This window comes from Gekko japonicus, unplaced genomic scaffold (assembly GCF_001447785.1).
Source record: "Gekko japonicus isolate JY-2015 unplaced genomic scaffold, Gekko_japonicus_V1.1 scaffold2548, whole genome shotgun sequence".
NCBI classification, from domain to species: Eukaryota; Metazoa; Chordata; class Lepidosauria; order Squamata; family Gekkonidae; genus Gekko; species Gekko japonicus.
Genome location: NW_015174914.1, coordinates 90,625 through 101,498, shown reverse-complemented (window position 1 = coordinate 101,498; position 10,874 = coordinate 90,625). Strand labels below are relative to the sequence as shown.

Genomic DNA, 10,874 nt, shown 5'->3' with positions numbered 1-10,874 from the left:
CCACTCATCAGTTTCATTTTCATTCAATTTATATCATCACACCTAACATAACCTAAATTATATTCTTATCAATCCCATATATATATACTTAGGAAAGGATACTAAAAAGCAATAGCACTGGGATTACCAAACCCTACCAATATCACCTCATCTGTTCTTCTTGATTTTAACATTTCTTTAATTTCCGTTAATCTTAAACATATATATTGTCACCAACTATATCAAATATCAAAACAATTACTCATTCTCTTTCTAACAGGTTCCGTTTCTACTAAGTTAATGCAGATCAATTGGCGCAAAACTAATTTATTTTCTTGTATATCACACTTCTCTCCTCCCATCACCACTACTTTATAGCCATCTATTCTGGATTAAGAGAGGGACTGGTAATTTTTTAATACTGCTAACCACCACAATAATCCTATTCTCCAGCTCTTTTTTATCTCTGTTTTCCCCATCTTCTTCTCGGTGCCGTAGGTCTTTGTATTCTTGCACTTTCTTTCCCAAGAGGTCTCTTACGCCATCGTTTGTCTGTTTCCTTAATTGTTTGAATGTTTTACAGATCCTTAGAGCTTTCTTTAGTCCTTTATCTTTTGTTGTTTTCTTTTTCCCTCTCCAAAGAAGTTTTAAGGGACATTTTTTACTTGCTCCTTTTCTTTGTTTCTCTCGCCTATGTGTGTGAGAGTCTTCTTTTTGTATCTCAAGATTTGACGGCAATATCTGGGTATTGGAAGTCTCTCTCTCCTGCTCCCGTTTCTTTTCTTCCTCCCTTCCTTGCGTTTCTTGCGTTATTTCTTTCGTGTCTTTCCCTTCTTGGGTTATGCTCTGTAAGGTTTCCAGCATATTCTCACAAGCATTTCTCAACACCTTCTCACAGGTTGCCTTGATTGCTTGTTTCGCTTCTGTCATGAAAAAGTTTTGAAACTGTTCCCACGTAAGCTCAGCATTTTTAATGTCTCTGTTTAATGTCTCCTCCTCCATTTTCTTAACTTCTCTCCCGTCCGCTTAAATTTCCAATTATATCAATTTTCTCCTGAAGAATGACGTATATTTAACAAAAGATGAGCAAAAAAAAAAAGGAAGGCAAAATGCCCTTACCCCGTTTCAGACTCTTCAAACTTCTTTCCCCCGACATTTTTTCCGGCCGTAATTCTCATGTAGGGGGCTACTTCTCCAACGGGGCAATCCAGTTCAGTCAGCAACTGTTTTTCCTCCATGCAATGTTTAAAGGAACACCTTTATAATCCAAGTTGAAAGTACAAACAAAAATAAAAATGGATGGTCGCTTCTCATGAACATGGCAGCCATGTTCTCCTGCTTCTTGCTTCAGCTTCAGGGCTGTTTCGGACACCTCTCCCGCCCTGCCAATTGCGGGGGAGGGCCGAAAAAACGCCCCCTGCGCCCACCCACCCCCTCTGGGGAGTTAGTCAAGCTCCCCCGACCTTCGGGGGGCTCAAATAAAGCAAAAACAGGTCGGGCGGGGACGGAGCAGCTTGCTCCCGCCCGTCTGTCGATGCGCCGTACCGGAAGTAGTCTGGGAAGACCTCTGGCATAGAAATGGTTTTAACCAGATAATAAACTGTCTCCCAAATGTCTGTTGCCTGTCAGCCTTGCTTGGGTTCCAGTGACATATGAGAGATTACGTGTCTACCCGAAATGTTTGCCTCGTCAGTTGTGAGCCCCAGACTCACTCAACAGTGGCTGGTGGGATGCTGGGGAACATCTCTAACCCTGAGGGCACCTCCGTCGGGGTCCCCGATAGCGGGGTCCCCGACCTTTTTGAGATTGTGGGCATCACTGGAATTCCGACACGGCACGACGGATGTTGCTGTGGTGGTAAAGGTAAAGGTTCCCTTGCTCGAACGCCAGTCGAGTCCAACTCTAGGGTTGTGGTGCTCATCTCCGTTTCCAAGCCGAAGAGCCAGCACTGTCTGAAGACGTTTCCGTGGTCATGTGGCCGGCATGACTAAACACCGAGGCGCACGGAACGCTGTTACCTTCCCACCGAAGTGGTCCCTATTTATCTACTTGCAATTTCTTGCTTTCGAACTGCTCGGTTGGCAGGAGCCGGAACTGGAGACGGGAGCTCACTCCGTCATGCGGCACACTCGGGTCTCGAACTGCTGAACTACCGACCTTCCACAGCCTGCAGTTCAGCGTCTTAACCACTTGAGCCACCTATTTATCTACTTGCAATTTCTTGCTTTCGAACCGCTAGGTTGGCAGGAGCTGGAACTAGAGTCGGGAGCTCACTCCGTCATGCGGCACACTCGGGTCTCGAACTGCTGAACTACCGACCTTCCACAGCCTGCAGTTCAGTGTCTTAACCACTTGAGCCACCGCAGCTGTGGTGGTATCTGCTACCAAATAATATTCTTTTTTTAAAAAATCTGCAAGGTCGATCAAATTCTCAGTGGCCAATCAGAAGCCTTGCCTGGGCAGAAGCCAATGGCGCCCAGGGCCACCACGTTGGGGACCCCTGCCCTTAACATTGCTCTCCGGGATCTGACTTGGCTTTCTCCTTGTTCCCGCTGCAATACGACCTCTCTAGTTCAAGGTGTCTTAACGTCTCTCCTCTCTCTTTAGCTTCACTCCCTCGTTTCTGCGGCTGGGATCCTGGAACGTGGTGATGTTCGTGACCTACGAGCAGCTGAAGCGCGCCATGATGGCGGCCCGCGGATCTCGGGAGGCCCCCTTCTGAGCCAGCGGAGGAGTGCAGTTTACAGATTTCTCGCGTGCAACGAAAACCCACTGCTTGGGAGTGTTTCTTTCCTGCCTCTCTATCTCTCGGTGGAGTCTTCTCCTTTCCGGTCCTTGCGTCTTTTTTTAATGTATCACTTCTCGTCTTTAATGTTTTGTGGCTTCTCTTGCTTGTTAGTCGGTCTCGGGGGTCCATGCTGAGCCGGAACTTTTTTCCTCTGTGCTTGCTGGGGGATGGCGGAGGAGGGACCGTAGTTTCGAGTATCTTGAGCCGCCTTTTTTTTAGTTATGTTTTTAAAAGATAACTTGCTGCTTGTTGTCACCGCTTTCCCCCCCCCCCCTTCCCCGGGCAACAAAATGTCGCCATCCAGGAAACGGATCTTAAGTTCTGAAGAATTTTAGGTTTCGGAGGCTACATGCGGTGTCCCTCATTCTGTTTGTTAATGGAGGCCAGGTGAGCGGTCAGCCATATAGATTTTTCTTTTAAGGAACTCTTGAAATCGGAATTACGACTGTGGCCTCCCCCCACCTGTAGAGGTTGCGCTTTAAGCCGCGTCTCCCCAGCCCCACAGGTCGCAGAGCCCCAAAACCAGTTCTGCCTTCAGGGTCTTTCTTTGAGGGAAGGACAGCTTCGTGGCTCTCTTTAAAAAGCACAGTTTCTCGGAAGGACCGTATATGGTGGACATTATTAAATTCCACTGGAACTTTCCCATAGAAAAATTGCCCTGTTGCAAAGGTCTATGAAACCCTCGTATCAAAACTCCCTTTAAAACAAATCTAACATTAAGGGAGAGTGGAGACGCCCGCCTCCCTTGGGGTGTCGGCCTGATCCAGGGACTTTAACCGACCTCATGCATAGAAATTTAATAGTTATTATGTCAGGGAACTAACGGTGCAGTCCTGCGCGGAGATATTCCAGTCTAACCTGTCAATTTCAGTGGGGTCTAGACCGGAACTCTGCAAAGGATTGCGCTGTAAGCGTACAAACTCTGGCCGGGGACTTCTTTCATTATTTTATTTTTTATTTATTCGATTTTTATCCAGCTCCTTTCCCCGCCAGGCAGGGATGAGGGCTCATTATATAGTCAAGTGACATGAAAGAAGGTCTGCTTAAATGTTGACACCCCCCCCCCCCCAGCCTTCTCTTTTCCCGAGTTAAACAAGTTTGTCTCGGAAACAGTCCAGCGGGACAGACCTGTGTGTGTGTGTGTATACCGCCGGAAGTGATACGAAATGACCTTAAGTTCTCAAGCTACCATCTGTGGGCTTTTCCACATCCTCATTTTCTGCGCTCGTCCTGTTTCTTGTAGGCTTTTTCTTGATCCGCACATGTTTTGCTCCCTCTAATGGTTGACTTGATATTACACTGGTTTATGTCCGGCGTGAAACATGCAGATTAAATCTGAAGGGAGATACGCTGGACATAAACAGGTGTAATATCAAATCGACCACCGGAGGGAGCATAACTCATGTGGGACAGAACCCCCCCCCCCAAGAAATGGGAACTTATAAGTGAGGAAAAGTCCCCCAGCCTTCTCTTTTCCCGAGTTAAACAAGTTTGTCTCAGAAGCAATCCAGCGGGACAGACCTGTGTGTATACAACGGGGAGTGATACGAAATGACCTTCAGTTCTCAAGCTACTATCTGTGGGCTTTTCCACACCCTCATTTTCTGCATTTGTCCTGTTTCTTGTGGGCTTTTCCCCGTTCCGCACATGTTTTGCTCCCTCTAGTGGTTGACTTGATATTACACCGGTTTATGTCCGGCGTGAAACATGCAGATTAAATCTGAAGGGAGATACGCTGGACATAAAGAGGTGTAATATCAAATTGACCACCGGAGGGAGCATAACACGTGGAACAGAAAACCCCCCCCCCCCAGAAACGGGAACGTATAAGTGAGGAAGAGTCCTGTCTCTAACCTTAGTGCTGTAATAGCTTGGGTCTTCAGTTAACGTCTTACTGACCGGCCCTATTGGGAGTCTCCCCTTGCCTTCGGCCGGTCCAGTGGCTTTCTGTCAAATGAAGCTTGTGGAACAAGGGGGGGCCCCCTCTCCACTCATGACAACGCGGTGGGTTGGAAGCGGCGCTTCTGGCACCCGGTTCCGATACTCCCGTAGCCTCTCCATCTTTAAGAATGGAAGTGCTTGACTTGAAAGGGTACGAGGATATTGGGAAGAGCTTTTGGGGTACAGAGCAGGGGGGGTATCTAGGATGTGCCAAGTCAAGCTGGAATCTTTACCGTAGGACTTCCTACCCTTTTGGCGAAGGAGGGTGGGTTTTGGAAACAAGGTCTTGTGAATGAGCTACGTGCAAGAATAGGGGCGCTACCGTAAAGGACGTCTGGCAGGCATGGTTTTCTCCAGGTCATGCGTACGAGATGCAGTTTCTTAAACCCTCCCCTCCCCGCAGCAAAAGTGTCTTTTGTGAGCCCCAGAATTAGGTTTGCTAAGATTGCAAGAAAGGGGGCTCTTATAGCTTAGCCCGCTCCCCTTTCCCCCTCTCAATAAAATAAAATTAATTCAGTTCTTTTTTGGTAGAAGCCACGTGGTGTCTCTGTCCTTCCCGCAGATCTATTTTAAAAAAGAGGCTTTTTGAGTTGCAAGTCGGGATGTTTTTTGGCACAGACAACCTTACTAATTCTTTTTCTGGAACTAACAATGAGCACAATTTCTGCAGGGCTCGGCAAAATACCAAATCCCGGCTGCTCTGTATTAACTTCAGAGGAGACCTTGCGTATCTCTGGGCCTATCCAGGTGCATGTTGTGTGAAGCCACCTCTGACGGTGCCAAGTTGTAATGAATCCTGTTTTAAAACGGAAACGTCTTGTGTCTGTGCATGTCTTTTAAAAATAAAGCTACAGTAGGAAGCAAGCCCTGGTCTAGATTGTGTGGTGGTTTTTGGGGCTCATCAGATTGAGTCCAGTACAGTGCAATTCAGAAGACGACGAGACGACTCGATTTTTATCCTGCCCTTCACTTGGGAGTCTCAGAGAAGCTTACAATCTCCTTCCCTTCCAGACACCCTGTGAGGTAGGTGGGGCTGAGAGAGTTCTTTTGAGAACTGCTCCTGAGAGAACTTGTAACTGACCCAAGGTCACCCCAGCAGCTGCATGCGGAGGAGTGGGGAATCCAACCCGGTTCTCCCAGATTAGAGTCTGTGCTCCTAACCACTACGCAAAAGGAGGAGGAGATTAGATTTATACCCTGCCCATCACTATCTGAAGAACTGCTCCTGAGAGAACAGATCTGAAAGAACTTGTGACTGACCCAAGGTCACACCAGCAGCTGCATGTGGAGGAGTGGGGAATCCAACCTGGTTCTCCCAGATTAGAGTCCGCGCTCCTAACCACGACACTGAACTGAATGAATCAAGCATCTATACTAAAAAGAAATGGGTTTAAAGAACTGGAGTCTGGCGGGATTTGCAAGTTGCCGTTTTAAAGTGTACCTCTCCTGAAGTACCGTGCTCTGCAGCTGAAATGGAATTAACCAGAGAGGTATTTCTTTTTGGGGGAGGGGCTTGTGGCTCAGTGGCAGAACCTCTGCTTGGCATGCGGGAGGTCCCAGGTTCAATCCCCAGCATCTCCAGTTAAAAATGAACCAGACAATAGGTAATATGAAAAACCACTGCCTGAGACCCTGGAGAGCCGCTGCCGTTCTGAGCAGACAGTAGTGTCCTTGATGGACCAAGGGTTTGATTCCATTCAAGGCAACTTCAGCTGTGCATTATTTAGGAGAGGGGCCGTGGCTCAGTGGAAGAGCCTCTGCTTTTCATGCAGCAGGTCCTGGGTTCAATCCCCGGCATTTCCAGTTTAAAAGGACCAGGCAGCAGCGGATGTGAAAGACCTCCGCATGAGACCCTGGAGAGCTGTAAAGAGGGGCCGTGGCTCCGTGGCAGAGCCTCTGCTTGGCACGCACTTGCAGGCCCCGGGTTCAATCCCCAGCATCTCCACTTAAAAGGACCAGGCAGTAGGTGATGTGAAAGACCTCAGCCTGAGACCCTGGAGAGCCATAGGGAGGGGCTGTGGCTCAGTGGCAGAGCCTCTGCTTGGCACGCACTTGCAGGCCCCGGGTTCAATCCCCAGCATCTCCACTTAAAAGGACCAGGCAGTAGGTGATGTGAAAGACCTCAGTGGCTCAGTGGTAGAGCATCTCCAGGTAAAGGCTCAGGTAGCAGGTGACGTGAAAGACTACGTCTGGGGCAGTGATGCTCTGTCTTGGTCCCTGGGGGGGGGGCACAATGGGAGGGCTCCTGGAGTTCTGGTCCCACTGGTGGATCACCTGATGGATCACCTGGGCTTTGGCCACTGTGTGACACAGACTGATGGCACCGTGGCTTCTGTTCTTACGACCTCTGCCTGAGACTCTGGAGAGCTGCTGCTACCGATCTGAATAGACATGACTGACCTCGAGGGGCCTGCCTCTTCCCATAGGGCCGTTGCATTCCATGGGGGGGGGGTTTCCAGTGGTTCTGCAAAGCCGTACTACCCAAAATCCCAAACTGGAAGAAAATCACCATGGCCGGGCTGTGGTGCTGAGAGTTTCATTTATTGCAATCCGACTGGTACTGTTTTAACAGCAGGCGTCTGTGCTGCTTCTAGCTCTTCTTAGCGGTTTCCTATTTCCAGTCGAACTCTCAAAAGCACTCAAAGGTGGGCTCTTTGTCCCTTGGTTTTCCTCCTCTTGAGAGACACAGGGCTGCAGCCCTTAAGGGCGTGGGCTTCCAAGATGCACATCTCCCCCGGGGGGTGCAGGGCTTCCTGGTGTGGCTTTCCTAAGGACAGTGACTCCTGCCAACTCGCACACAGGCCAGCGGAGTTCCACATCTGCTAATCTGCTGCTGCTGCTTTTGAGAATACAAAACCGAGGTAAAAGGGTGTGTGGGAAGCTTGGCTTCTGGGTCAGCCCCTTGGCAGCGGGCAGAGGCCGGGCAAGCCCGTCTCAGGACAAGAGGGCTTCCCGCAGGAGCTGCTTCTTAGCTGGGGTAAGCCGGGCCGGAAAGACGATGTCGAAATACATGATGAGGTCCCCCTTGCGGGTGGGGTCCTTGGGGAGTGGCATTCCTTCGCCCGGCACGACCTTGAAGTACTTGGAGCTGTAAAGAGAAGAGAGAGAGGGGGGAGATTGGATTCCTACCCCGCCCTTCACTACCCGAGGGAGTCTCAGAGCGGCTTTAGCTTGGAGCAACGATGGCTGAGGGGTGACACAATTGAGGTTTACAAGATTACACATGGGACAGAGCAGGCAGAGAAAGGAGTCCTTTTCTCCGTTTCTCGCAAGACACGAACTCGTGGGCACTCCATGAAATTGCTGAGCGCTCGGGTTAGAACGGATAAAAGGAAGTCCTCCTTCACCCAAAGAGTGATTAACACATGGGATTCACTGCCAGAGGAGGTGGTGGCAGCTACAAGCATGAACGGCTTCAAGAGGGGATTGCATAAACCTCTGGAGCAGAGGTCCATCAGTGGCTCTTAGCCACAAGGTATAGACAGGAATTCTCGGTCTGGGGCAAGGGATGCTCTGTGTTCTTGGTGCTTGGGGGGGGGGGAACAGTGGGAGGGCTCCTGGTGTCCTGGCCCAACTGCTGGACCTCTTGATGGCACCTGGTATTTTTGGCCACTGTGTGGCAGAGTGTTGGACTGGATGGGCCATTGGCCTGGTCCAACATTGGCTTCTCTTATTTTCTTATGTTCTTAAGGTATAGATAGGAACTTTCATTGTGGGACAAGGGGTGCTTTGTAATCTTGGTCCTTGGGGGGGGGGGCAACAGTGGGAGGGCTTCTGGTGTCCTGGCCCCACTGCTGGACCTCCTGGTGGCCCCTGGTGTTTTTGGCCACTGCGTGACACAGAGTGTTGGACTGGATGGGCCATTGGCCTGATCCAGCCTTGGCTTCTCTTATGTTCTTATGGCTTACAATCTCCTTCCCCTCCCTCTACCCCACAACAGACCTCCTGTGAGGCAGGTGGGGCTGAAAGAGCTCTCTCAAGAACTGCTCCTGAGAGAACAGCTCCGAGAGAACTTGTGACTGACCCAGGGTCACACCAGCAGCTGCATGTGGAGGAGCAGGGAAATCAAACCCGGTTCTCCCAGATTAGAGTCTGCGCTCCGAACCACTACACCAAACTGGAGGAGATGCAGACTCACATGAGCGGGGGCGGGGGGAGATTTACCCCACCACATTTCCTTCAGGAGTCAGAGGAGCATCCCGTCCCGCTTTCTCAAGGGGCTGGTTCTGTTCTGTGCCGGACTGGTCGAAGCCCAAGCCCCTGAGAGCAAGAAGGGCTTTTCCCAGCAGTGGCTAACCCAAGGGACAACAGATTTTATATCCCCCCCACTGGGATTCAAAGTGGCTTTTAGAATGCTGTTCTCCCCTCCCCAGTTTTCTCACAACAGCCCTGCAAGGTAGGCCAGGCTGAGAATTTGTCAGGGGCCCAAAGGTCACCCCAGTGAACTTCCCATGACAGAAGAGGGGATCGGAAGCCTGGGGTCCTAAATCTGCCACTCTAGCCACTATATAACTATTGTATGGCATTGGGTATAGCCAGGGGGTCCTAAGATTGTCTGGCAGCCAGACGTTCTAGCTCTCTTGGCTTTATGCACCACTAGGTGGCGAGCTAGACTGGTTTTTTTAAGGCAGGAGACATTTCAGAGGTGGTTTGCCATTGCCTGCCTCTGCTTCACGACCCTGGTATTCCTTGGAGGTTAAGAGCCAGTTTGGTGTAGGGGTTAGGAGTGCAAGGACTCTAATCTGGGAGAAGCGGGTTTGATTCCCCACTCCTTCACATGTGGCTACTGGGGTGACCTTGGGTCAGTCACAGGTTCTCTCTGAGCTGTCGTCTCAAGGGCAGTTCTCGAAAGAGCTCTCTCAGCCCCGCCTGCCTCGCAGGGTGTCTGTTGTGGGGAGGGGAAGGGAAAAAGAGTTTGTAAGCCGCTCTGAGACTCCTTCGGGTAGTGAAGGGCGAGGTATAAATCCAATCTCTTCTTATTTATTATTTTATTTATTTATTGTTTTATATTTATATCCCGCCTTTCCAGATATCTGGCTCAAGGCGGATAACAACATTAAATTGGCATAAACAACCAAGATAAAACAATTGATAAATACCATACCAGTTAAAACAACACCAGTTGCAATTAACCCAACAGAAATTATTAGCCACAAGGTATAGATAGGGACTCTGGGGCAAGTGATGCTCTGTCTTCTTGGTGCTTGGGGGGGGGGGGTCAACAGTAGGAGGGCTTCTAATGTCCTGGCCCAGCTGGGGGAGCTAGCCCCTGGTATTTCTGGCCACTGTGTGACACAGAGTGTTGGACTGGATGGGCCTTTGGCCTGATCCAACATTGGCATCTCTTATGTTATGTTCTTATGTTAAATGGCGGTAATCCAAATCCCATCCAATGATAGGGGTAGCGTCCAGCAGAATCTCAGCCCCGGGGGGTGTTCTAAAATTTCAGACCAGACGATGTTCCAGGGCACACTCATCAGTGGCAGCCCCTAATCGAAAGCCCAGTGGAAGAGCTCCATCTTCTTGCATTATGCACCACTAGGTGGCGAGCTAGACTTTGTTTTTAAGGCAAGAGAGGCTTCAGAGGGGGGTTTGCCATTGCCCACCTCTGCGTCACGCCCCTGGTATTCCTTGGAGGTCGCCCTTCCAAATACTAGCCCAGGCCGACCCTGCTTAGCTTCCGAGATCAGGCTAGCCTGCGCTGTCCAGGTCAGGGCACTCTACCCACTGCACAACACCGGCTCAGCACTTCCAGGCCCTGGACGGCGGGGTAACTTACTGGACAATGTCGTTGATGGGGATATTCAGCAGTCTCTCGTCCAGCGTCCTCACGTCCACGGTGCAGCCGACCAGAGCCTGCGGGAGGGAAGGGTCGGAGGGTGACTCCTAGGGTGGGGAGGAAATTCTGAGATGCTAAAAAAGAGTCCCTGCCCTTAAAGGAGCCCGCCGCCATGTTTCTGCGTGAGTCCCTGTGCTCAGCAGTGTCTGCAGACTTGGTACATCAGAACCAGGGGTCATTTCCTGCAGGAGCGCACAGGAGCGGAGCTCCGGCAGTAAGGAGCCCAGGGGGCGGGCACATGCAACAAGCCCTGCCCCCTGCTCCCAGCAGCCCAGTCGGGCCACCAAGCGCAAGAAGCAGCCAAGTAAGTTGCAGAGTCGTTCCCCC

At 50.5% G+C, this 10,874-nt stretch overlaps 2 protein-coding genes and 1 non-coding gene across 4 annotated transcripts in view; 2 read left to right on the top strand and 1 right to left on the bottom strand.

Moving 5' to 3' along the window:
- UCP2 (uncoupling protein 2 (mitochondrial, proton carrier)) overlaps positions 1–3,833 on the top strand; it is a 30,849-nt gene extending 27,016 nt beyond the window's left edge. For both annotated transcript variants that reach the window (XM_015425056.1, XM_015425055.1), the window contains exon 8: positions 2,587–3,833. In XM_015425056.1, coding sequence (XP_015280542.1) covers positions 2,587–2,701 — 115 coding nt within the window. In that variant the 3' untranslated portion in view covers positions 2,702–3,833. The remainder of the gene's footprint in view (positions 1–2,586) is intronic.
- Positions 3,834–6,439: 2,606 nt separating this feature from the next.
- On the top strand, positions 6,440–6,511 carry TRNAE-UUC. The gene has a single exon. It is a non-coding gene; the product is annotated as a tRNA-Glu (tRNA).
- A 935-nt stretch (positions 6,512–7,446) lies between these two features.
- Positions 7,447–10,874, bottom strand: part of DNAJB13 (DnaJ heat shock protein family (Hsp40) member B13) — a 19,479-nt gene continuing 16,051 nt past the window's right edge. The window contains exons 7-8 of the mRNA XM_015425052.1: positions 10,488–10,564; positions 7,447–7,796 (exon numbers count right to left, since the gene is read on the bottom strand). Coding sequence (XP_015280538.1) covers positions 7,643–7,796; positions 10,488–10,564 — 231 coding nt within the window. The 3' untranslated portion in view covers positions 7,447–7,642. The remainder of the gene's footprint in view (positions 7,797–10,487; positions 10,565–10,874) is intronic.